Raw genomic sequence first — 25,714 nt, 5'->3', positions numbered from 1 at the left:
CTCTCATGATAAAAATCAAGCCGAATTTGAAACTTCCAGCCATCAGTATAACTATAGAGCAGGGCCTCTGGGAACATCAGTATGAGGGTGGCTGGGCTGTAATGAGTTGTTAGTGCTGATGTGAAGATGGAGTGTTACAGAAAGATCTGGTTCATGCACTCTCTGTGTTGCCTGCAGCTGCGTGTCCTGCCCTGCCCTGCTGAGTCCGGTGGGTCACTAATGTCCCCAGGAGGTCTGGGGAGCTTTGCAGGGAGGTGCAGGTGCAAGGGAGCCCTTAGAAGCAGAATAAAGGAGTTTTCCTCAGCTGGCTTGACTACCTCTGACAGTGTCTGTGGGACAAGGTAGCAGACGGGTCATGTTTCTCACCGTGTCCCAGCTCTCAGACCTCAACACAGACAGCTGGAATCAGACCTGCCCATGATCTCCTCCTGTCTGCTTCCCCCCATGCTGCCTGTTGTTCTGGTTGCTCTCAGGTGGCCTGCCTGATGTCTCTGGCAGAATCATAAAGCTGTATAAGAAAAACCCCCAAGCTGAATATCCTGAAGAGAGCCAGGGGTCTTTTAACCTAGTTCATCCTTATTGTTTCTCCTGGTTACTCTGAGGAAATCTGGATTTTGGCCTGGTACTGTCTTAGCAGTTTATGGTCTTGCAAGGTGCCAATGGGAAAAAATTGCAGCAGAGTAGCAAGGACTGTGTCCCAGCAAACTGTTGCACTGTTCCTAGCCTTGCAGTGCTGCTTGCCACATGCGTAGTGGTCCGTATGTTGAAGGCTTGCTGCCTCACGCAGAGGAGCACTGAAGTGTCACAGCTCTTTGTCAGTACCTGTTACTGTACTGTGCTTTGACAGCTGGGGGAGAACATTATACACTATTTGGTTTTTATTATTGCCTTCCTTGAGGTTGCATGCTACTGAATGGCACCCATTATAAGAAGTACTTAGAAAGATGCTTCCAAAAAGCCAAATGAGTGAATATATGGGTGGACCACATCCAGAGCTGTTTTATGACAGCTTATTGCAACTATTTCTGTTCATGCGTTTCTGTGCCATCAGTGAATGGAGGAGACCTGCTGATTCTGACTACTGCTCCAGCTGCTACATTTTGATAGTAGTGAATACTTTAAAACAAAGATGTAATTTCAAAAACACAAGTAAAACTTTAGTCCATCAGAAATTTGCTGTGGTTGTTGTCTACCTGGACTTTAGTAAGGCCTTTGACACTGTTCCCCACAGCATCCTTCTGGAGAAACTAGCTGCCCATGGTCTGGATGGGTGTACTCTTCACTGGGTAAAAAACTGGCTGAATGGCCGAGCGCAGAGATTGGTGGTGAATGGGTTAAATCCAGTTGGCGGGCCAGTCACGAGTGGTCTTCCCCAGGGCTCAGTTTTGGGTCCAGTAGGGTAGGAGGGCTCTGCAGAGGGATCTGGACGGACTGGATTGATGGGCCGAAGCTGACTGTATGAGACTCAACAAGGCCAAATGGACTTGGGTCACAACAACCCCACGCAACTCACCAGGCTTGGGGAGGAGTGGCTGGAGAGCTGCCCGGCGGAAAAGGACCTGAGGGTGCTGGTCGACAGCCGGCTGAACAGGAGCCAGCAGAGTGCCCAGGTGGCCAAGGCGGCCAACGGCATCCTGGCTTGGATCAGGAATGGTGTGGCCAGCAGGAGCAGGGAGGGGATCGTGCCCCTCTACTCGGCACTGGTGAGGCCACACCTCGAGTGCTGTGTTCAGTTTTGGACCCCTCTCTCCAAGAAGGACATTGAGGGGCTGGAGTGTGTCCAGAGAACGGCAGCGAGGCTGGGGAGGGGTGTGGAGAACAAGTCTGATGGGGAGCGGCTGAGGGAGCTGGGGCTGTTCAGTCTGGAGAAGAGGAGACTGAGGGGTAAACTTATCACTCTCTACAACTACCTACTCTTCTTCCAAGTAACTAGCGATAGGATGAGAGGAAATGGCCTCAAGTTGCATCAGGAGAGGTTTAGATTGTATATTCTGAAAAACTTCTTTCCTGAAGGAGTGGTCAGACATTGCAGCAGGCTGCCCAGGGAGGTGGTTGAATCCCCATCCCTGGAGATGTTCAAAAAACATGTAGATGTGGCACTTCAGGATATGTTTTAGTAGGCATGGTGGTGTTGGGTTGACGGTTGGCCTTGATGGTGTTACAGGTCTTTTCCAACCTATGATTCTATGAAAATTCCAGTTTGATGAATTAATACTTTCTGTGTAATGACATGAGAAAAATCGAAGTACTCGCCTTGAAAGTTGGTTTGGTTTGTTTTGTTTTCCTGCCAGTTGTATCTGAGCTAGCTGGCTGAATACTCCGCTGTTTGGTGCCTTCTGCCTGATTGTGCAGTTGGCCCACATTTCTTCACAGCTTCCTCTCCTCGTACGGCAGGCTGCCACCAACTTTCTGCTCCACCTTGGAGCAGGCAAGAACTGAGTGATAGGAAATCAGGTCTACGTTGTCCTTGTTTGTAGAAGCGATAGAATATATGAACCTGCCGTGCCGCTGCAGTGGTGAAAAGGGTGGCTATGGAAAAGGAGGCTAGTGGGGAAGCAGTGTTCTTGCTGCTGTGGCAGGGGTGCATGACATACAGACAGTGAAGGCTGCCAGTTCTCCTCTGTTGCTCCGTGCAGGAGACAACGCACTTCCGACCCTGCTGTCTGTTCTACCGCCCTGTGGCTACATGCTCCGAGGTTTGCCAAGGCCCTGGTCTTCAAGCCGGTGTTGTTCCTGAAGAGCTAGAATCACCCATCCAGGTTTCCTCTGAGACACCAAGCAGTGACTGTCTGAATAGGTCAGTTAGCCGTGCAAATACCTGGCAAGTCTTAGTTTCCTCTGACAGAGTTTAAGCATCTTTGTGTATTAGGATCCTAGCCCACTCAAGCTGCTTAGTGGTGTGCTCAAGGGATTGGCTCAAAAATAGTTGCAAGAGCCAGGTGGGAGAAGGACTCAGGTCAGAGCTTTCTTAGGGCATGTTTGAAGCAAGGAGGAGGTGCCAACTGCGTATCCATGATGGGCCTGTGCAAAAGGCTGGGTAATCCTGTCCCACTCAGCACACATGCAGATGCCTGTGTGCCCTGGGGGCACCATGAGGAAGAAAGCTGCTGCTACCTTGCATTGTGCACTATCATAGGGAAATCCTGCCCAGACTCCTCTTCTAAGACACCTCTTGTTTGGCTCAAACATTCTGGTTTACTGAAAGTACAATGTGGGGTTTTTTCTCTTTCAATATTCCATCTGGGTTTTTTAAGCATTGATGTTTATTCTTCAAGCTTTTCCTCCTTGTTGTGCAGGTTAAGAGACTTATATGCAAATAGCCTTTTGGGAGGAAGGACCAGCTGCAAGCAGGACTTCCCCTGTGGCTCTAGCAGGGAATGTTAGACCATTTGAAGGGATGTGGGAAAGCCAAAGCACTTTATACTACTGAGAAGAGAGATCAAGTCAAAGTCAGAAGATGGTTGCAGCCACACTGTTGCATGAATGTTACGGCGTCTATGGAACTGACTGTCAGAAACAGTGAAATACTGAGTCTAAAAGGGAACGTGCCAAGCACAGATGATGACTGCTCAGGCCTTAGTTTGACGTGTGTGTCTTTCAGGTGCAGAACTGCTATGCTTCTACTTGTTCTATGGTTACTTCCCAGTAACCCTCTGGAAAGGGAATAGATTTCCCATCCTGCAAGCTATAGTTTCCTTCAGAAAACACCACTTGGTTGCAAGGGTACTTGTTTTTGATTCAGAGATGCTGCTCAGAGGCAGATACAGAAGCAGTGTGGCTGAAGGAGCAGTTTTGAATTGTGTTGCATAAGAAAGAGCAACCGGGAGAACACTCAGTGAAGTAACTCCTGAAAGGCTGAACTTTATGGCCCTCTTTTCTGTCCATTGCTACACAGGCAGGTAGTGAGATGGGCCAGAATGGCTTCCTGGGAGGGAAAGAGACATCAACAGATGTTTGTCCTGTACTCTCATCCTTGTTAGAAAAGATGAGTTAGGGGGAGTGTTGTGAGTTGGAAGCGTGCTGAGGGGAAGAGGTCCAATCTGTGTTGAGACAAAATGTTTTGTGCCTCTTTTCTGTCAGCTTCCAGACATCTCTTCTATATCTTGTTATTCTGAAGTTAACTTACTAATACTTCTGCTACAGCAGAGCTCCTGCTATGGATCCGCAGCCCGCTGTCGTGTGCACTGTCCCAGCATAACAGATGATGTCCCTGATGTGCGGAACTTACTTTCTGAGTAGAAGACACAAGAGAGGAGCTCAGGACATAGAAATCTTGCAAGCTGACCAGAAGACACAGTGTGAAAGGTGGCTATAATAATTCTGTTTCCTTGTTGAAATACAAAGACTTGATATTCTTCATGACTTCTTGTAGATGCAGACCTATTTTCTGTTTCATTTTGTGTTTGGTTCACTTGCAGCCCACCATTCTTTCCAGTGTTTGAATGAGTAACAAAAATGGTATGTGGCCACAGGCTTTCTGTGTCTTGGAAGGCACAATGTCAGAGTGTCAAATTATCTGATTTGGTAGAGGAATCATGGACTGGAATGTTCAGGTTGGGGTCTGGAAGCCGAGCTAGCCTTTGCATCTTCAAAAGAAGGGATGTTTTTAGGTGCAATTAAAGTCTCAATGAATTAACCAGATCTGAGCCCAACGCTCCTAATGCCGCAGTTCTTCAGTTCAGTAGGACTAAAAACACCTGATCAACAGCAGAGGGTACACGCACAAGGAGCAGGTTGGGTGGGTTACCATTTTCAGATTGTTGAACTCAAGCTTTTAAAAGGAAGATCCAGGATAAGCTCACTTTACTGATTTCTGGAACCACATATGTCTGCAGAGCTCTAGGAATAGTAGACATCAATACACTGGACCAGTTTTATCAGAGACAAATTTGAGCTTTTGACCTTGGTTGAGAAACTGCTTCTGCTACTGCAAACAGCACTGTGCAGTAGCTTGCTCTGGCCACTCAGTTTCTTGCTTCATTACTGCTCTCTGTAGAATTTCTGTGGCTGTATTAATCCAAGAGGAAGTCTGTCGCAGGGAGGGAATACACCATCTCCCTGCCCCTTCAGGGCAGCCAAGGATTTGGCTGTAAACCTCACTGTTGTGCCCTGAAGTGTTTGGCCCACTGAGGCTGAAGACTGTGTATTTGTCCCTTGAAATGACAGTCAAAGAAGCATGTCTGGTTTGGATCAATGTACAGGGGGATGTTACCAAACTTATCGTTCAGAGATCCCAGACGAAAATAGAAAAGGCCTTTCCTGTGACTGGGTATGGCAACTTTCTCTTCTTGAGAAAACAGATCCCTGGATCCAGAAACCATGAAGAAGGAATACAGAGGTTACTGGGTCTTTCTCTGCCGTGAGAAGCTAATGCACTATGACCACCAACATGAAGTAACCAAAAGCAGCAGGCAGGGGAGACTGGATGGGCAGGGTGAATCACAGTGTTACAGATGTTAACACCCTCTGTTAAAGCATGTGGTCTTCCTAAGCTGCCAGTGGATCTCTTTATTAGACAAGAGTTGTGAATTGGTGTTTGTAACACTGAACAGGGTCTAGAAGATTTCCTCATATTCTGTCATTCTGTTTTCCTGTGATTTCTGTCACTTACAGGTAAATGGAAGATTTGGAGACTAACTTAATCCAGACACGCAAAGCATGTAGAGTAGAGCAAATGGTAGCAAAATGGCTTCATCGTTCTCGGGATGGTTCATCCAGGTAAATGTGTTTTTTGTGAAAGGAATATCTGTTGATCACCTTTGATCAGAGACAGCACAAGGTTGTTCCCAACAGACAGGGGCAGTCACAGGCTGCAGATCTTACTCATTGTTTCAGTTGTTCTTGCGAAACATGTATACAGTAGTCCCTAGAGAAAACAGTGGTTTTAAGCATCCCCTTTGGTTTCCAGGGACAGATGTTCCTCCTTTTGCCCATTCTGGTTTTGTGAGCCACATCTGCAGAAATACAATACCACTCAATTCAAAATGTGATTTTCTTGAAAATGGGGTTGTAGTTCTCTCTGTGTCTTGCCATGGGCCCTTGTGTTTTGGTGCAAGGCTGGGTCATTTACAAGGTATCCTGGCCCACACTTGCTTTACTTCCCTAAGATCTGTGAATCAAAATTAAGCTGGACTGGATTCTTGTTGGGTGAAGGTGTTGCTGTGATCTGTGGAGGTCAGGGCTTGCTGTGGAGCAGAGCTGAAGTTCTTCCTCTGTGTGACCGCTGGGCTAGGGTGGCTGAAAGAGTTGTGGTTACAATCAGCTGGTGCAACTGGTCTGATGTCTTCAGCTTTCTGTGGAGCCTGGGGGATCACTGCTGGCCTGCAAAGTACAGAGCCACCCATGGGTACCCAGAGAACTGCTGGCCTCTCTGTGTACTGGTGCAGCCCACTGAAAATGGAAGGGTGTGTGTGTGTGTGGATCTATGCCCCTTTGATAAAGTATCTTCTGACTAACTGACTTCTTGTCTCACAGGGGCAGAGTGTCTGTGACAGACAGCACCAGTGATGGCAGTGGCCAGCCTGCCAGCCGTGTCAAACTTACTGTCACAGTATACAAAGATTTGGTCCTCCATCACTATGGCTTTGAGATTTGTCCAAACCTTCCTCTTACGATTGCATCTGTCACTGCAGGTAAGCACTGTTTCCTTCTTCCTGCAATCACAGGTGTGAGAAGCCTGAACTGTCTGAGATGGCCTTAGTGGTAAACTCCTGACAGGTATTTATGAGTTTCTGGGGTACCTCTGGTTGGCGTGTGGTCCTTGAATACTGAGGGTAAAAGCTTGTGTGCCTGTGGCGTGCAGAGTGCTTGAACATCTACCTGATTCTAATGGTGTGGAAGAAATCTAAGTCAATGGCAGCTTCACTGCTAGTCCTTCGCCTGCACTCGGACGCAGCTGACCTTCCGGGATGCAAAGAGCTGCTTCAAAGAAAAGTCCTTTCTGGTGTTTTATCTGTCGTGCAAAGCAGGAATTTCGTCTAATCTTAGAGTTCTTATTCTGCAGTGGCCACGGTGATCTGTTGTTGAAAATGCTCTCTGGGCTTACAGTCCTGTAAAGAGGAGAGGATCACAGCTTGTTACAGGTAGCCCAGGTGAAATTTTGCTTAAGTCAAGCAGATCAACTATTAGAGTTATAAAAGGGAGGGATATAACTCTACTTTTAACATGGCTTGGGGGTTTTGAATCAAAAACTGTGAATCTGGTTTTTATTTACCTTTTATTTTTTTAATGGGTCCACAAAAATGCCTGCTTTTTACCTGCTGGTATGAGTGTGACAGCCAAGGAAAGGTTATGCCTGAGCTGGGCAGGTTGGTGTTGTGGGGAGGGTGGCTGGAGGGCTGGCCTGGGCTCTGCCTCTGGCCACCCATGTGAGCTGTTGCATCCCCCATCTGCCTGGGGGAACAGCCTGTCCAAGTGTTTGTGCTTGCAGGATGTTTAACATGAAGACACACTACAGTATGGTCACTGTCCTTTCACAGTGCTTTTTAGTGAAATTTTCTCTTTATGCCCCTTTCCGTGTGGCTAAATTAGCTGAGAATCTTGGGGTCTGAGAAGTGGGGAAGAAGATTTTCTGTTATGCTTTTTGGTTTTTCCTAGTCAGAAAGAATCAACATTTTATTAAAACTGAGACACAAAGAAACCGGTCCTTTTAAGTCCTGTCCTTTGCTGTTGGAGCTCACCCCTGAAAACCCTGTGTTTAGTTCCAAACAGTTGTCTTTGTGTTCTGCCTTTCATGTATCCTACCTGATGTTGGGGTCTCCATGAGGGACAGGTGGTGGGTGCTAGGTGTGCTCCTGGGCAAACCTATCTGGTAGAGAAATTCAGTAGTGTGCCTCGGCCAGCAGGCTGGTCATGGTGGAGCTGGAGGCTGTATGCACGCTCCTCCTTCTCAGACCAGAGGTCCACCTACTCCTTGGGCTCTTGGATCCTGCAGCTGCTACTCTTCTGGAAAGCAAAGCTCAGAAACTATCTTTTTGCCTTATTGTGGGTCCTCCCAGCAGACAGTGTGGTTAAGGAGACCTCCTCCATGTTCTCCTGAGTTGCAGCTGGGAATCCAGCCCACATATCCAGGGACTGCTGCAGCGCCTTGGTCTGCATGGCGGCATGCTGGGCACACCAAGCCTGGCCTGTGCACCGTACATGGCCAGCCACTGGGTTGTAACCAGCAGGATCAGGCCAGGGTGCAGACCCTGTGGAGAAGGAGCGCAGTCCTGCAGCAGCCGCCTGGGACCCCAGAGGTCTCTGTGGCCTCGGGGCTCGCAGGCAGGCAGAGGAGAAAGCAGTGTTGCTACCCCCTAGTCTTCCTGTAGTTTCCCAAGAGCCTGTGAGCCCTCCTGCTGCCCCCCAGCCAGGCGGTGCTGAGGACTCTGTGATGGGCTCTGACAAGGGAGAAGACATGCACAAGAGTGATTTTCTGTGGTACTAGGGCAGCTTGTGGGGACAGAGGACAGCCCAGACGAGGCAGCGTGGGCACAGGCTGGGGTGCACCGGTTGGCATCAGGGCCCAGCATCCTTTGGCCACATTTTATTTTGCCAGTTGGTGAGGCGAGTGGGTGCCGAGTGGGAAGAGGAGCTTGCAGCGAGCGTCCCAGGTGGGAGGAGGTCTGCCAAGTGTGGTGCTGTCGTGACTAACGCTGTGCTGGTTGCCTGCAGGGAGCACCGCCGAAGGGAAGCTGCAGCCAGGAGACCAGCTCCTCCTGATAAACTCCGTGGCAGTGGACGACCTGTCTGTTGAACGAGCAGCGGACATCATCAGGTGTGGTCCCGCGTGGCCTGCGGGGATGAGGTGATGGAGAGGAGAGGTGCAGGGACTGGGTCTCGCCAAGGGCTCGCCCCCCCCACGGAGGGAGACCTGGCCACCTCCCGGGGTGCTGCGCTTGGTGAGGGTCTGCCCCGAAGGGACGAGCCCACCCTGCGGCTGAGGTCACAGCAGCGCAGGAGAGAGGGGTCCCACGCTTTCCTGTACTGGTGGGTTGTGCCCTGCCTGGCTGAGAGCCTTCCTTTGCAGGGGGCGGAGGGGCCAAAGGCCTCGCTGGTGCTGCCTGCCATGGCACCGGGGAGGGAGGCGCAGGCAGCTCCTGACCCTGGCTGACTGCATGTCTCTGTTACAGGGAGGCTGGTGACGAGCTCCTCCTAACCGTCCTGCGCTGCACATCGGTAAATGGCCTTTCCTCAGCATTCTCAGCACTCCTGGTGGCACTGCTTCGGATGGCCATGGTTGGCACTGTGGCCCACGGGGAAGGTGGGGTGGTGGGGCTGGCATGGAGGATTCAAGGGACCGACCGAAGCTGTGAGGCAGCTGCGAGGGTCCTCTGCTTTCATGCACACTCTTTGAGGAGGCTCTGCAGCGGCCAGGCGGCCACAACAGCGGGATGCAGGCAGGTCTCCTCAGCCTGGAGTGGTCCCCGTGTGCTGGGGCTGTCTGGGCCATAGGGACGCCTTGGAAATGAAAGGCAGGTGCCAAGGCTGCAGGCACAGCGTCTGACCTAGCTGCTTCTTGGAAGCTCTTGAGGTTTTCCTTTCTGAGTGTTGGAAAAATTTATCCCTTTTTCTCCAGACTCCATCTGGTTAAGGTTGGGACCTGGGTGTGGATCGTACTTTGGGAATAGACGTGAAGTTTTAGCATGAAACTTTGGTGCTGATTGCCCATTTCTGTAGCATGAAATTCCCCAGAAGGCATGCACTGCTGACATGATGTGTTTATCCACATGGATTTTAACGTGTATAAAAGGTGAGCTGCAAAGCAAGGACAAATTTGGGTTTGTGTGTTTTTTGGCTTCTTCTGACATATGAAAGTGGCCTGAGGGGGATTCCCCCCTGCCCTGGAAAGCATTTTGGGAGTGTTATTCATCTGTTGGGAGGTTTTTTGATTTTGATTTATTCTTTGAAACAAGAACTATGATTCCTTCAGAAGAGTTACTCGATCTCTCAGTCTTAAGGTTGTGAGGTTTCTTGGCCACTCAGTAAAGGTACATTAAATAGAAAATCTCTTAAACGTGTTTTTCCTGCCTGAAGTTTCCCAGGTGCTGGCATTCAACATATGTGCACAATGCCAAAGTAACCATAAAAACTTTAAGCTGAACAGTGGTTTCCCTCCTCTGTTAATCTGATCTCCCTTGTCTAGTACATTGGCTGTCAGTCTTGCCAGTGCTTGATCTGGCTCTGGAGATCAAGGTAAAAATGAGAGTTAGTTACACAAGGCCTGAATGCCTGCAAAAAGGGGGGAAATGCAATGGTTTTTCAGAGAGAAAAGGATTTGGAAAACCCTTCACAGGATTTGGAACACCCTTCACAGGCCTTCATGTGTTGATGAGAAGCAAATGGGGCACGAACCCATTTTTGTTTTTTCCTTTGCAGGTCACTTTAAGGACACCTCCAAATACAGCCAAGGCTGATCTTGGGTTTGGGGTTGGCTCTTGCCCCACTCTGCAGGCAGCTGTGCTTAGAGCTGAGAGGTAACACCTCCCATCAATGGATACCAAACCCTCTTCCAGGGCTGCTCAGGCCACACCAGAAGGGATGTGGGAGGCCTCGGCCCTGCTCAGGGCAGCTGCGGGGCATGATGCTCCATACATCCCGGCAGACTCTGGAAGGGCTTGCTGGCTGGGCACAGAGGCTCCTGCCTGCCTCCCTTCCTCTGTCCTTGCCAAATGGCCTCGGGGCAAGGTGGGGCTGTAGTAGGTTGGGAGGCACCTGCGCTTCTGGCAAGAGTGTAGGAATTGCTCTACCTCAAAGTTGTCTGAGAGGATACTGAGGATACTGCCTCTGTTCTTCTTAGGAAATATCGTGCTTCACAAGAGCAGGACATTTGGGCATAAGAACTCGGTGGTTCCTAGACTCATGGTGTCTTGTGAGCTTGGTAGGTTCCTGTCACGGTGAAAGCATGGTTATGCGATAATAGTGCAATGAAGTCAAGTTGCCTTCTTCGCCTTGGGGAGTTTTCTTAAACATTTGCAATATGAGAGTATGCTCTAGAAACCGCAGCTGAGCTGGGAAGTGCTGCATACATGGCTGTGTTCTTGTGATACACCCTGTCAGTTTTGTCTGTCACTGCAAGGCACTCTGCATGTGTTGGTTTATGGTACTGTGCAGTAACACTGCAAACCAGATGTTGGTTGATTAACAGTCATTCTGCAGGATACTGGCTTCGTTGCAGGAGTTGAGGAGATGCCTTAGCACGGTAACTGGTTAATGTGCAGTGAAATTAGGAGAGTGTACAGCATAAGTTGCACATGTGCCCACTTGTTTAACAGCTGGGTTTGGCTTCAGAAGGCAGCAACCGTGCAGATAGGTCAAAAGGCCTGTAGCAAGCCTGGAGACTCCTAACAGCACTTGTTCCTGTAAGTGTGGTGCAGTGTGGTGTGAACAGCTTCAGCGTGGGCTGTGGTCGCACCGCTACCTGTACTGTGGGCCTCTGCCTCTCGTATGTAACTGCAACGGACTGAGCTGCCAACCAATTGCTCTTACTTTTTCAGGGTGGGCCTAAGTCATCGTTTCTTACTGCAGAGAAGAGAGCAAGGCTGAAAACAAACCCCGTGAAAGTACGGTTTGCAGAGGAAGTGCTGGTGAATGGACACACACAGGTCAGTGGGGCATGGCTGCAGCTGCATGCTGTGGGCACTGCGAGCTGGGAAGAAATGGGTCACTCCAGCGGACAGATGCCAGACCGAGTTAACGTGGCCAGGACCTACACAGTGGCTGCACCATCACTGTGCTAGTCTGCCATGGATATGTATTCGGGCATCTGGTCCCAGCTTGTTTCTTAGGGTCACTGGTCGTCGGGGGAAAGCGCTAGCATCTCCAGAGGATTTTATCTTTTATTTCCTTACTTAGACTAAATGAAAATACCTGTGTATACTACTTTTGTCCTTTTACCATCAGGTAAACTTTAAACCAGCATTACACAGCTGTGGTAGTCATCTCTTGAGGTGCTAATCTCTCTGTAGTAAACCTAGACTGATGTTTGGGCATGAGAAACCTTAACCCTAAAGATGAGAGGTGAATCCTACTGTCTGTGACAGGTTTAATTGCTGCCAAAGTAGCTGGGGTATCTCGTTCTGGCCTTCAGCAGTGTTAAGGTAGCACTGTATTCAGAGAGTATGGTAGTGGTGACTTTGCTTTGCTGTTAAATTTGACATATGTTCTCTGGCTGATAGGGTGACAGCTTGTTGTGTTTCATATCCGGGCAGGGGGTTTCCACAGAGCATTCACAGCTGCCTCCGTAACAGACCGTAAGCTGAGCCAATCTGTTCTTATATGAAAAAAGATTACAGCTTACTGGAGGAATGCTGCAAATTTATCACAAGGTTTCTAGCACTTATAACAAATGAGCTGGGTAGATACGGGTCTGTCTGTAGTAGGAAAGGACAAGCAGTGAGAACACTTGTAGCTTTCCTGAGGTGAGAACAGCCCTTAAACATTTCATTATTCTTTCTGTGTAACTTACTAAGCTCAATGTGCTTAGGATGGACTGGGGTCATTTGGGAGTCTTTAATTCTGTTGAGTTTTCCTTTTTCCTTTGGAATGGAAAATTTCAGAGGTCAAAATTCCCCACTCCTGGGTTAGTGCTGTTCAGGTCTGACCAAAACTTCCTTCTTTGCACTTTGCAGTGATGATCAACCAGCCACTAGGCCCTTTTCTTCTTCCTTTCTAGGCTGTCTCTTGTTTCCCATATCTGATGGTAGGGAGCTCTCCTGACCCAGCTCAGGCAGAGCCTGCTCTGTGGCAGGTGTTTCCTCTTCTTCCCTTGTACCAGGGCAGAGGTGCAGCCAGAGATGCCAAGGATGTCACCACAGGCATGTTGGGACTCCTCCTCCTTCTCTGGCCAGTTCCCTAGAGCAGGAGAAGGTCAGGTGTGACTCCTGGCACAGTTGCCAGTAAGGCTCTCTAGACCCTGGGTTCCCTTCCTTCCTGCCAAGTTGTTGCCAGATGTGCTGGAGCTGCTGTGAGGCATCTCTGCTCTACCAAGGGCTGTGTTCACATCTCTGACATCGTAATGATGGGTCTGCCTGGGATCCTGCCCGAGCATTACAGCAACTGGGCCACCCTTCCTGACACAGACACCAGGTACTAGACCCCTCATGTGGTTGGGAGACAGGACACACAGGCCACAGAGCTCACAAGGCAGGGAACAGAGAAGAAGAGGATGTGCTCTGGGAGTCGCAGAGATGACTGAGAGGCCTTGGGCAAGGCTGGTCATGGGTTACAGCCAGACCTGCAAATGCCAGCAGTCTCTGCTTTTGCTTAGAGCTGGAGGTTCACACTAGTATCTGCTTGGGAGCTTCCATGGAGCTGTTTCAGCCAGAGATTGGGCACTGGTGTTGCAGCACATGGAGGTCTCAGATCTGTGCCATTCACTTACTGATTGCAAGGTAGGTCTTGAGAGTTCCAAAGAAGGCACCTCCGGAGGGGACGCTACTCTGCGCTTCTTACAAAACCTATATTAATATTCTGCTGAGCTAAGTTAATCATAGCTTTACAAGTGCAGAGGAGGGACACAATCAATATATAGTTTGCCATTCATTTAACAAGAACATAAAGGTGAGAGAAATTCATTTAGGTGTTGGGGTCCCACTGGTGTTAGCTTCTCTTTTCACCAGTTGGATATGGACACTGCTTTGAACAGTAAAATACTAGCACAGAGGAAGAGTAAATAAATTTGTTGCATGTTCATGACTTCTTTCTGGGAAAGCACTATTCACCATAGACAGCAGCTATTCTGCTTGAGTGCTTTAGAACTGCTCTCCTTTCAGTGGACTGATGTATTAAGACAGCCAAAATGGGTATTACTGTCCTGAAATCTGCAAAGCCTCCTGTTTCAGTAAATATACTGCTCTTGTCATGGTAATGGAGCATTGCTAAATGATCTTTGTGGCAACTGGAAGGAACCCAGAAGCTGCCTTCTGCAGCTGAAACCTGAAACTCCAATTTAGGAAGATAAATTGTTAATAAGCCTCAGTGCTATCCATCCTCCGTCTTCTGTTTGAACTTCCTATGTAGTTCCATATAACTGAATGATATGCAAGAGACAGGTCCCTCAGGATCCTCAGGTCAGTAACAGTCAGAGTATTTAGAAGCTGTGGGCCTAGCTGTATCATGGAGTAAATCAACCTTGCAGCAGACAAAATAGGAGGGGTAAGCTGCTTAAGCCATAACAGAAACTTTCAGGATTAATTCATAGCAGTCTATTACACCCTGCATAAAAGGAGAGAAATCCCACCTGGGTGTTCTGGCCAGGTGGCTGGCTAACTAGATCTGATCAGGAGAGTGGTGATACTTCATTTGTTTATGAATTTCTATATAGATTTCGAGTTCTGCTGTGTGCTGGCTGTACAAGGCCCCATTCATATGATAACCTGCAGCTGTGGGAGCAACCAGAGAAAATGTGCAGTTGGTGTAAACCAGCATCACTTTTCCGAAATTGGTGGAGGACCCAAAGCTTATCAAATATGTGATGTGTTCATGCAACTTAGCATGAAGGAGTTAGAGCTTGGGGTCAGGAATGGTGGCAATGTTCACTCATTTTTCTCAGTGATGACTGTAGGCAACTTGAACTCCACGAAATAGGGAAGGGAGAGGAAGAAGGAACAATATTCAGAAGTGTTTTTATGTTTGTTCTGGTAGCACTTCCAGGGTATATGGTCTCTATCAAAAGGGGCCAAGGTTGTGAGATTTATAAGGTGTTGCGCAGCAAATGAAACATAGAAGAGATCATCACAGAAATGCCATTCTTGACCCCGAGACTGTCATGACAAACAGATAAACTCCTTAAGATTGGAGGAATGTGCTGGTCCAAGAACATAAGGTGTGCTGAATGGGAAGTCCAAGAGTTGAGGACTAAACCTTCTCACCATTGAACAAGAAGAATAAGGCTGAAAACAAGAAGTAGTGTGCAAATGAGCTCTAGTAAAGGACTAAGATGGAAGGCTGAAAGGTGCAGCTCTAGACAGCCCCAGAAGGACAGAGGCCAAGACCTCAGACCCTTCTAAGAGCACCCAATGGAGGTGCTTTTGCTGTGGGAGTTATTGCCTTGTCTAATGCATTTGAGACCTATCTCAAGAAACTCTGGTGACATCATCTCCTGTTTGGGAAGCCCCAGAGTCACAAAACTTAGGCAAATGCTCAGTAAAAGTAACACTGTGTGTTTAGCTGAATCCTACACCCTTCCTGTGGTGTGCAAGTTCTATTCATGGTAACATGGAGGGTTTGGGTAGCTCTTGAGTTTAAGTGTCACGGCTGCCACCAGTGGGAAAGTGACAGTGTGGGGGTTAGTGCTGCCTGTTGCCCGGTAATGGGAACATGTCTTTCCGACAGACATCACTGCTTTTCTGGTAATGAGAAGGGAGGATGGCTCTCAGCATTCAGTATCTCACAGGTCTTCCTGTGCCATGGGGGAGTGAAACAGTGGGTATATCTGGGCCGTGTGCAGCTATTCTACTGGCTGGAGTTTTATGGTAAAGGCTTTTGTTGTGCTTTCTTTCCCGTGTTCTGTGCCAGAAGTATAATCAGGGAATAAAGATTGGTGCCACAGGAAGACTGCAAAAGCAGAGAAAGATTTTCACTTATGTCAGGCAGAGCAGCCTGGTACTTTGAGGCTTAATGTCCGATGATTAGTGCTGCTGTTTTTGTTCTGCAGGGGAATTCTCTTCTTTGTATGCCTAATGTTCTCAAGGTGTACTTGGAAAATGGCCAGACGAAGGCTTTCAGGTTTGAGACAAGCACTACTGTGAAGGTAACGATGCTTAGTTGTTTGAATTCAACCCAGCAGCAAAGGTGCATGCAGTGTAACTTGCAACCTCTTGGTTGTATTGGCCAGCTAGTGGGAACTGGATTGCTGTCTGATGCTGAGCAGAGTGGATTTGCCATGCCCTCCCTGCAGAGGAGGTGTTGCTTTCATTCACCTCTTTTCTTCTCAGCAACCAATTTCCACAGAACTTGCAGGAACTTGGCTATGACACCACTACAGCTTTGTGAAGTGTTGCTGAAACTGGGCAAGAGAACGAGTTGGTGGGAGACTGGCAAATCAGCAGCTGTCTGCACAAACATTGCTTTTCTTGGAAACCACATGGCAGAATACAGAGGAGGATGTTTAGTATAGCAGTGACAATGTGTATCCCTGAGAGGAACAAGTCTCCTGGTATGGGACCTGGACAGTGAAGTCCACGTTTGGATATCATGTGAACTCAGCAAGTGCAGTTGTGTCAGTTGTTACTTAAAGTGCCTGTCCACATTCCAGCCTCATTTCTGCACTGGTGAAAACATTTCCCTGTGGAGACATGAAAACTGATTGACCCCTTGAGACGGAAAAGTAGTACCATCACCCTAGGATCACTTGTGCTTGGAGGCGTTATAGGAAAGTTACCATCATTCTCTTCAAAATACAAAGTGCTGCTCTCCAGAGACATTAATCTAGCACTTTCCATAATTACCGTGTTTAGACATAGGCTTGCAAACTTTAAGTTTTCCTAGCCCAATCTTTACAGTTGCAAAGTGTTTACAGTGGAGTTAATAAGATTTGCTGTGCACAATGATTGGAGGCCGTAATTTTTTTAAATGCTATATGATGTCCTGCAGCAGTGCAGTTACGGTGAAAAAGATGCACGATGGACAGACGTTCTGGAGTTGTTATTCTGGAAGAATATTAAGGGGAAAAGCAAGAAGATTTTATAATGCACTGAAAACTTTCCTCAGAAAGGAGGAGTTTGTTGTCTGGTTCATCGAAACTTCACAAAACTGTTGTGGTCTCGCATGCAAGTAAGTCTCTGCCAGTATTGTGACTTGCAGGGCAGAGAAAAAGAAAACAATGAAATAAAGCAAGGAGGCAGTAAGGAAAGGGGAGATGAATTGTAAATAGAGAATTGAATGCTTACCTGCAAGGCATTGATTTCTAAAAGATGGATTAGCTCTTCATGTTTGACTTCAGCTGCTCATCTCTGACCTGGAACAAATTTTTCACTACTGGAGTTGAGTGCAGCCTTCAACAGCATCCTCACAGAAATACTGAAATGAGTAAGATGCTTCCTAAGTTAGGTGTTTTCAAAAGTTCCTCTGCTGTTTGAGAGGTTCTTGCTTAAAACTGAGATGAGTGATACATTTATGCTTACCTCAAGAGGCTTGAGTAAGTCAAAGGAGTTCTCTTTCAATTTGTATTCAGTCAAGGCTTATGTAATGTTTTCTGTTTGCCAAAAATAAACCTAGTTATTTCCATAACTCTTAGTATTCCAACAGAATTCTCCATACAACTCAAACATCCGTTTCAGTCAAATTTGGTAAGATTTTTACAATTACGCTCTCAAATTCTTGTTTATTGGTGAGGAGAAGTGTTTTTCATCAGTTCTTTGTAGTCTCTTCAGAAAGTGTTGTAGAATTTTAGAAGGCTAGAATAGTTAACAGCAAACATTTGGATCAAGGGTGACAAAAAGTGCTCAACACCACCGAACTAAAAACTGTAAGGCAAAAACTTTCAGCAGGAAGCACCCCAGGACATGCAACTCTAGGAAATTGATTTGATGCCTGTTACACCTTGATGTTTGCATCTTGCTGCACTTCTACCACACCAAGCTGCAGTTTCGCTACCTTGTCCTCCTGATCTACTGAAATGTGTTATCCTCCCTTTATCTGTGCTTCTTCTGCTTTCCCTGCAGTTCCCTTGACTCCCTTCCTTACCAGCTAGCTGGCATCAGTGGACATGGGTGGCTCTGACCAGCATCTTGCCAACTGCCTCACTGGCATATTCTTTTGTTGCTCAGACATCCAGCTGGGATAGCACAGCAGCTAACTGCCAAGCTTGTGCTTGGTGTCCCAAAGAGGTTGCCATCTTCTGTACCTCCACTTCTGATGAACTAGCAGGCTTTCTCTAATCTTGAGACCTCTGTGGTTTGTCAAGGTCAGAGTGTTCAGAAGCTGTCAGTGAAGAGGCACTGGTTTCCTGTGAAACAGCACTAAAATTTTTGCTCTGTGTTGCAGCACTATGCATATTCTTGGCTGCAGAGAATTTTGTGTCTGGCTGCTGCCTTATCAGTGCCGACCCACACGGCTGCCAACAGCAGGCTAGAATCATTCACATTCACGCAGTGTGCTAGCAGTGCTCAGCAACTGCATCTAAATTCTCTTTGACCTTCTATGTGCCTTCCCTTCCCAGGACATTGTTCTCACCCTGAAGGAGAAGCTCTCCATCCGGAGCATCGCGCACTTTGCCCTCGCTCTGGAGGAGCAGTACAATGTGGCAAAGATCCATCTGCTGCATGAGGAGGAGCTCATCGAGCAGGTGAGGAGACCCCCTCGCATGCCCCTTCAGCCGTGTCGGGAGGGGGGGCACCAGCACCAATGAATTGGGGCCAGCAAGGTGCAGAGAAGGCTCAGGTCTGCAGGTGTCACAACAGAAAATGAGCTTGACCCAATCTCCAGAGGTGCTATGCTTTTCTCTCTGCCTGTTGCACGTGTTAGCACTGCAGTAACCTGAGGCCCTGGAGAAGTGGCGCTTTCAGAAGTGTCCTGCTCCGTTTAGAGAGCCCACAGAGCAATGCCTATGGGCTGGTATTGCTTGGACTGTGTAGAGCAATCAGGGATGAGCATGCTTTGTGCCACCCATCAGACAGGCCCATCTACAGAGGGCTATGCGAGACGGCCTAAGATTCTGTGATTCTGTCTTAAAATAGCTGCATACTGAGCTGTTTACAGTTCCCTGGTAGTCAGAGAGTTAACCCAGCCAAGTGCCACTTTGATTAAATTCTAAATCAAAAGTTTGTGTCCTGCAAACTTGGGGTTAGCTCTGTTAGTAATTCTGTTGCTCTGTTAGCAATTCTGGGATAATCTAATTTGTGAGAATGTGCCTGCTTTGGAATCTCATCTCCATGCTGTGGACTTTGTTGATTGATGATCAACTGTGATGCAGAGGTTCATTAGCTAACACTGTCCAACCACTGAGCACATGTGCTGCTTCGTTTCAGTTGGTGAGCCTGTATGGAATTTGCCCAGAATAAAATATGCTAATACACAACCCAGGGGTCTTAACATTGTATTGACATTATGGTGATAATCCAAGTGTCTGTTTAGGGCTTTTGTATCTTATGACTGAACTTAAAATCAGAGAAGCTTGCCCCTTCCTCTGTCATTATCATATGGCCTTGAAGCCTCTGTTCTGATTACACTGCAAGTATATGAGATCAATGGATTTTTAATGAAGTTTTGCTGTCAAAGGACTTCCAAACTACCACAAGGAGAAGCAAAAACTAGAAAAAGAATTGAAGATAAAATTACAAACACTAGCAATGTCTCCTTGTATTTGCTAAGGACAGTGGCTAATCTGCAGCCATCCCACTTGCCAGTAGATTTAAATGATTTCTGTGAGTTTGTGCAAGCCAGAGGCTTACTGTGCATTTATGAAGGGAGGGATTACAGCAGTAGTTGGTGCATGATGCTGTTTGTCTGTTGCAGGTGGTCCAAAAAAGAGAATCTCATGACTGCCGATGCCTCTTCAGAGTTTGCTTTGTCCCAAAGGACCCCTTAGACCTCCTGCAGGAAGACTCAATTGCCTTCGAGTATCTCTACCTGCAGGTGAAATCAAGACATTCCATGCTTCAGGATCTCTTCTCACCCGGTTCTCATTTCTGTTTTAAACCAAAGCATACTTCAGGCCAGTTCAGTTATATGAATGTGGAATGCAGCGCACTTAAGAACAGAGCATTTGGATTCAGCTTGCTTTGAATTCTTGAATCAACTTATATGCCTGGCTTTTTAACAGAACGAGATTGAAATGAGTTGGGTGTCTCCCTGTGTTTGATGCACAGTAGTCATATCAGGGATCTTATCCTGACTTTTTCTTGAGCTCTCGTCATCATGCTAACTCATCTCTGTTTGTTACAGAGCTGCAGTGACGTGCTTCAGGAAAGATTTGCTGTGGAAATGAAATGCAGTGTGGCATTACGCCTGGCTGCTCTGCACATACAGGAGAGGATCTATGCTTGTGCTCAGCCACAGAAAGTATCCTTGAAGTACATTGCGTAAGTTCCCAAATCTCTGTGTTATCTTGTGACTAAACCTGGCAAAAGAAGGAGCCAACTGAAAGTGGCATCAGCTCTGTGTTTGCCCAGGGTTTAGCCCTGGATAGAACACTTGTCTCTGACCCAAAGAGAGTGCAGTCCCTTAGTTGTGCCAGTCATTTTAGGGCGAGGTGGCTTCACAGGCCTCCTTGTCTTTAACCTGCTGAGCTGCTTGAATCATACAGACAGTATAACATCTGGACATGTCCCTAAGCAGAGGGAGCTTCTGATCTGTAGCTAGAGCAGAGACATGAAATTGCAAATCTCTTGCATAGTTATGGTTACCCAGGCTGCTTCTGCCAGTATCCTAAGATTTGCATTATGTAGTTGAGAGAGAGGATGATCATCAACTTTGCACAGCCAGTACTTTACATCTCTTCATCCAACAGAACTATATCAGAAATATCTAATTTCAGTATTAAGTGACAGGTCCTGTGAAGTAACGGGATCTGGAAAAAAATACCAAAAAACGCTTTCACAAGCTGGAAGTGTGCTGCGCTGCATGTCATTGCTATTAGATCACACTTACCCTGCTTTAAGAGCTTTTGATGGGCCAACGATTAAATAACAGATATGTGTGTGGTAACTGCACCACTGAGCCTCCACCAGCCACTGATTCTTTGCATACAGCCAGACATACCCAACCATGTGGAGTTAGTGGAGAATGAGAAGCAACTATGGACAACTGCAGCATTCTTAGTTCCTGGATATTTAATGCTTGGGCTGAATAAACTCATCAGCAGAACAGATGGCCCACATTTTTGGGTCTAGGGAACTGGAAATGTTAAAATGTAATATCTTGTAACCAAAGTAAAGTGAATGTAAGAAAGAATCTTCATCCTTTGGGTGGCAAGGACAGGTTGGGACCATGATGCTGACTAAGCTTGTAGATTGTCTTCTGTATAATCATGTGAAAACAGGCATTGTGCATGAAAGCACGTGCTCCTCCAACCCCATCTCCTGACCCAGTAGCTGATGCACATGGAACTGAACTCAAGTGAGGCAGTCATGTTGTGTGAGCCATCCAGATGTTACAGCACCCGGCGGCTCAGTGCGTCCTGGAGTGGTGTGGTGCCTTTGCCCTTCTCTGCTGCTGGCCTACTGCCCTTCTGCACATTCCTGTGATGTTGGGGGACAGCACAGCTGGGACCCCCTTTGCTTCCTTCCTGTTTTTCTGGCAGGAGGGACTGGGGAATTGAAAACTTCATTTCACCAACTTTGCTTCGAAACATGAGAGGGAAGGATATCAAGAAAGCCATCAGCTACCACATGAAGCGGAACCAGGTGCTGCTGGACCCCCGGCAGAAGGTAGTGTGCATCCCCTGGGTTCAAGGTACCTCTCAGGATGGTGGCAGCATCTCTCAGGGCCAAAGAGGCAATGTCTTCCCTCCTTGGGTCTCCTCTCTATGGGACCACTTGGGGCTTTTCTTCTGTCTTTTCCTCTTGTAACTTCCTCTGCTACGCATGCACCCTAATTTCCCTGCATAGTGTGTTCTGTTGCAGTTTGCTTGTGGGGTTGCCAGATGGCAAATGTGGTAATGTGGGATGGTCCTGTACAGATCTATTGCCTATCCAGACCAAGGTTGCTGTATTGGTCAAATACTAAGTCCTGTATGACAAAAACATCTAGCCTACAAGCTATCTGTCAAGCCCTATTCATCTGTCGTGTTTCTAAAGAGTATTTCTTCTCTTGCAAAATGAAGCATATGCTCACAGCAGTCCAAGTGCGCCTGAGCTACCTACAAATACTGGGAGACCTGAAGATGTACAACGGGAAGATCTTTAATGCCACCCTGATGGTACGAGTGCTGTTTATTTATGTAATTGGGTTTTGGCATACTGTCTGATTGCCGTGCTTTGTGCATCTCTTATCACAGTGTACTTGGACAATAACTGCAAAGATAGGGCACAAGAAGCAGTTTTAATCGTTTTTCCTCACCAGTGGGTAAGATCATGTCTTACCTAAAGCAGAAAAGTTTAAATATTTTTCTGAATTGATTGCTGATGTGAGACTAGCAACCTCTTACTGTGTTTCCTTCCCTGTCTTTGCTTTGATACTCATAGAAAAATGTAACATTAGATCTGGTGACGCTGTTCCAGCCAGCTCCAGTCATACCACTTTTCCCTGTCCTGGGACATCATGAAAAATATTGGTAAGGGAATCTGTTAGGGTAACTCAGCATAGTTGCATTAAAGTGAGTAATATACCAGCCTACACAGTAATTATGGATTTTTTTTTATAATTGAAAGCTGTGACTCTTGCTCTTCAGACCAGCGCTGTCTAGATTTTGTATGTTGTAAAGTACTTAAGAGATCTGAGGGAGTTTCAAAAACTGTTGAAAATGTATTGGCCATGCTTAAACCTTATTGTAAAAAAAGAACACTGCTCTTTTCACAAGAGGTTTCTTGGGTTTTTTTTTTTTGCCTGTCCCCACTTGGAACTGTACTGAACTGTGGATCACAAGCTGTTGTGTGCAGAGAGCTGAGCAGTGTACGTAGGTCTGTCCCAGAGGAAGAGCTTACTGATGGGTTGCAGTAATGCCTAAGTTTACACTTGTGTGCAAATTGAAATATTTCTGCCAGATTACGTGGGCATTAATTCATTTTTTAAGTGTCTGATCCTAACAGAAAGTGTTGACATTTCTTCCAAAACCAAAAATGCCTTCCTGAAGTTCCTAGCCAGCTCCAGTAGGTCTCGCTAAGTCCATCTGGCGCAGCCTGCCAGGTGACACTTCTGATAGCAACCTGCTGCTGACCACCTTTTTGGATCTGCTAGATGGCTGGTGCATCTCTGGGGCCACCTGCCTTGGGGGCACAGGGAATCTGGTGGTCCCCATGCCAGAGAAGAGAACGGCCAGGAGCAGGTGACCTGACAGCCTGTAAGTAATGAGGGGCTCCCTTTGCAGCTGGCTATAGCCCAGTTGTACAGTCCAGTGTTAAAAGATACCATACAAGATTGGGTGGCTGAGTCCCTGGCCAGCACAGGTGAATGGGTTCCTGCTCACATTCTGGCTACAGATTTAACCTCTCCCCCCACAGCTACAGGACCGAGAATCATACGTTGCCTTGCTGGTGGGTGCCAAGTATGGGGTGAGCCAGATTATCAATAATAAGCTCAACATCATAACAAGTCTGGCAGAGTTTGCAAACATCAGCAGGGTGGAGCTTACAGAGGAGTCTGAAAAAGTGAGCATGGTGAAAATCTACTTGCAGGATCTGAAGGTAAGCAGTGCTTTTGTGATGCCCAGCATGTGGCTGTGTCGGGGCCAGAGAACAAGGCGGGTGTCATTCACACCATCTGTTCTTTTCAAAATCTGACAGCTGATGGTGTCATCAGTACAAAGGCTTAGAACAGACTCAAAAGGGTAGGCTTACAAGAAGAATACAAAATGACTGAAGGAAAGTGATTCTTCCTGCTGTCCTCCATCAGTGAGACATATCAGAGAAACAAAATGCGAGAAAAACAATTTCTCTTCCTCTGTGCCTCATGCAACAGCAGAGTGCTCTGCAATGATGGCAGTATGGGAGAGAGGGAATATGTTTTCAGTGTGTAGCATGTTCCTGCATGTTGTGGTACAAGCAGCATTTGTATATTCTTATGTTTTTTACTGTTTTCATCCTTCTGCGGATCTCCCCCCAAAAAAGCTGCTGACTCTGCTGCTGGAATCAAACAGTGCAAAAGATCTTGTCTGCCTCATCATTGGCTATTACAGACTGTTCGTGGATCCAAATGTCTCCATATTTACCTGGGGAGAGAAAAAACAACAACTGCACCGTGTGTCAGCTGAAGAAGGTTTGAAAAAAAAATACATAGCCATTGTTTTGCCAAAGAATGGGGAGAAAGTGGGTGGATCCTTCAGCATTAGAGGTTTTATTCCCTCGTGGGAGTAGTAGCATGCTAGAACAGTAGCCCAGGGGTGTGCAGTGGCATCTGCAGATTAAGACTGTCAGCCTTGGTGCAGGCAGTGCCGTATTTCCATCAAGCCCAGACTTGCCAGGCAGGGGAAGAGCAGCAGTAACTGTCAGCTTTTCCCAAGAAGTGAAGGCTGAGTGCCTGTCATTGAAATGGCAAATGTGTCACCGAGCACTTGTGCTCTTTTACCAGCCTCTTGAACAACTTCCCCTCTGCTGGCATACCTCAGCCAGGAGAGAGGGGATCTGTTTGCCATGCTGTCCTGTCCCTCATCAGGACAATTCCAGCTTCATGGCGGTTGCGGACTGAGGCTTTATGCAACGACTTAGCTGGCTGCTGTTCTGCAGCTCCCTGTGGTATTCCTCTGCAGTAAAATCAGGCAAAGCAGGCAGGAGGGACCAAGCCTCCACTGATAGGTTATGGCCCTGCAGATCAGGTGGCATCATCATCTTGCGTGTTGATGAGCAAGTGAGGGCAGTGCTCTCTGGGCTTGGAGTCCCTGCTGTGCAGACGGGTTCATAACCCTTGCCTGGCTGTGTCTTCTTGCCACTGCAAAGAACAGGCTGATGGATGTGTTTAAATCCCAGGGTATGAGTCTCGAACGTTCAGTGACTCTGAAGACTCCTGGGACCTGGATTCCTCCTCAGAGCATTGCTTGGACACTCCTGTAGCATACAGCAGTGCCCATCCTGTGTGCAACGAGGAAGAGCTGGGAGAGGTGCACAGCCTGGAGAAACGCAGCACAAAGCCCCAAGATGGAGGGAGTGACCAATGTGGTGGGGGTGACAATGCAACAGACAGCACATCCGAGGCTTCAGATTCCACCAACACCGAGAGCCGAGGGTTTAAAACAAGTGGCTCCAGTGACTCTATGGATGCACTGGAGGAAGATGAGTTGGAAGCTTGCTCTTCCTCCAGGCCGGAGTTTTTCCACTTCTACACACCAACTGTGCAGGAGATGAGCAGCTCAGACAAGAACTTCTTCCCCGTTCGTGCTGCAGGAGACTCTAGCAGGGCAGAAACCAGAGACTACTTCTGTTTCTTGCAGGTACCACATGCAGAGGAGCCTGGGTGTGAAGACAGCCCCTCTGAGCAGAGATGGGAGGACACTGGTGCATCTGTGCTGGAGACCACGCTGTCTGAGAGAAACACCATAGGGTATTACAGCCTGTGCTACAGTATATCCCCTGCAGGCAGCATGGAGAGGAGCAACATCAGTTGCAGTCCTCAGAGAAGTCCTTGGAAAGATGGGTCTGCCCAGGAAGAGGCACCATGTGGAGCAGAGCAGACTGCAGAGGCAAGAGACCTCATTTTGGAGCCACCCCCAGGCTTTGGTGACACCAGCTCTGAGGAGGAGTTCTATGATGCTGCAGACAGGTTCAGCCCCCTGGATACCCTTGCAGGTAAACCCTTACCCACTTGTCACAGGTCACCTTCCTTCCACCCCCTGGGCTAGGGTGTTGCCCATTTCCCATGTCAGTCTTCCTGGAGGGATCATCTTTCAGCTCTTCATAGTTTTCCCAGATTTTTGAAGGACCTTTGAACACTCATTCTTCATAAGCCACTCTTCAGCAGGAATACACTGGATGTGTACGCAGAAGTCAGAGCTGCAACTTTGCAGGGAGGTTTGTCATCACATCCAAGCACTGGATCCCAGAAAAATTCAGTTTTCAAATGATAGCTGGCATTCTGGAAAGTCTCCAGTTTTCTGCAGGAATTCCAGAATACTGATGTATGGCTCTGCCTGATCCTGAAGCCAGCA

At 47.6% G+C, this 25,714-nt stretch overlaps 1 protein-coding gene across 1 annotated transcript in view; it reads left to right on the top strand.

The window, feature by feature from the left end:
* The window catches only part of FRMPD1 (FERM and PDZ domain containing 1), a 40,584-nt gene that overhangs the window by 11,024 nt on the left and 3,846 nt on the right, over positions 1 to 25,714 (top strand). The window contains exons 2-16 of the mRNA XM_075410612.1: positions 4,144 to 4,305; positions 5,614 to 5,718; positions 6,475 to 6,632; positions 8,653 to 8,755; positions 9,111 to 9,156; positions 11,475 to 11,582; positions 15,635 to 15,730; positions 18,140 to 18,265; positions 19,435 to 19,554; positions 19,864 to 20,000; positions 21,221 to 21,347; positions 21,743 to 21,838; positions 23,079 to 23,261; positions 23,685 to 23,832; positions 24,540 to 25,355. Coding sequence (XP_075266727.1) covers positions 5,618 to 5,718; positions 6,475 to 6,632; positions 8,653 to 8,755; positions 9,111 to 9,156; positions 11,475 to 11,582; positions 15,635 to 15,730; positions 18,140 to 18,265; positions 19,435 to 19,554; positions 19,864 to 20,000; positions 21,221 to 21,347; positions 21,743 to 21,838; positions 23,079 to 23,261; positions 23,685 to 23,832; positions 24,540 to 25,355 — 2,365 coding nt within the window. The 5' untranslated portion in view covers positions 4,144 to 4,305; positions 5,614 to 5,617. The remainder of the gene's footprint in view (positions 1 to 4,143; positions 4,306 to 5,613; positions 5,719 to 6,474; positions 6,633 to 8,652; positions 8,756 to 9,110; positions 9,157 to 11,474; positions 11,583 to 15,634; positions 15,731 to 18,139; positions 18,266 to 19,434; positions 19,555 to 19,863; positions 20,001 to 21,220; positions 21,348 to 21,742; positions 21,839 to 23,078; positions 23,262 to 23,684; positions 23,833 to 24,539; positions 25,356 to 25,714) is intronic.

The sequence above is a fragment of the Opisthocomus hoazin genome, chromosome Z (assembly GCF_030867145.1).
Source record: "Opisthocomus hoazin isolate bOpiHoa1 chromosome Z, bOpiHoa1.hap1, whole genome shotgun sequence".
NCBI classification, from domain to species: Eukaryota; Metazoa; Chordata; class Aves; order Opisthocomiformes; family Opisthocomidae; genus Opisthocomus; species Opisthocomus hoazin.
This window is presented reverse-complemented; position numbering and strand designations above follow the sequence as displayed.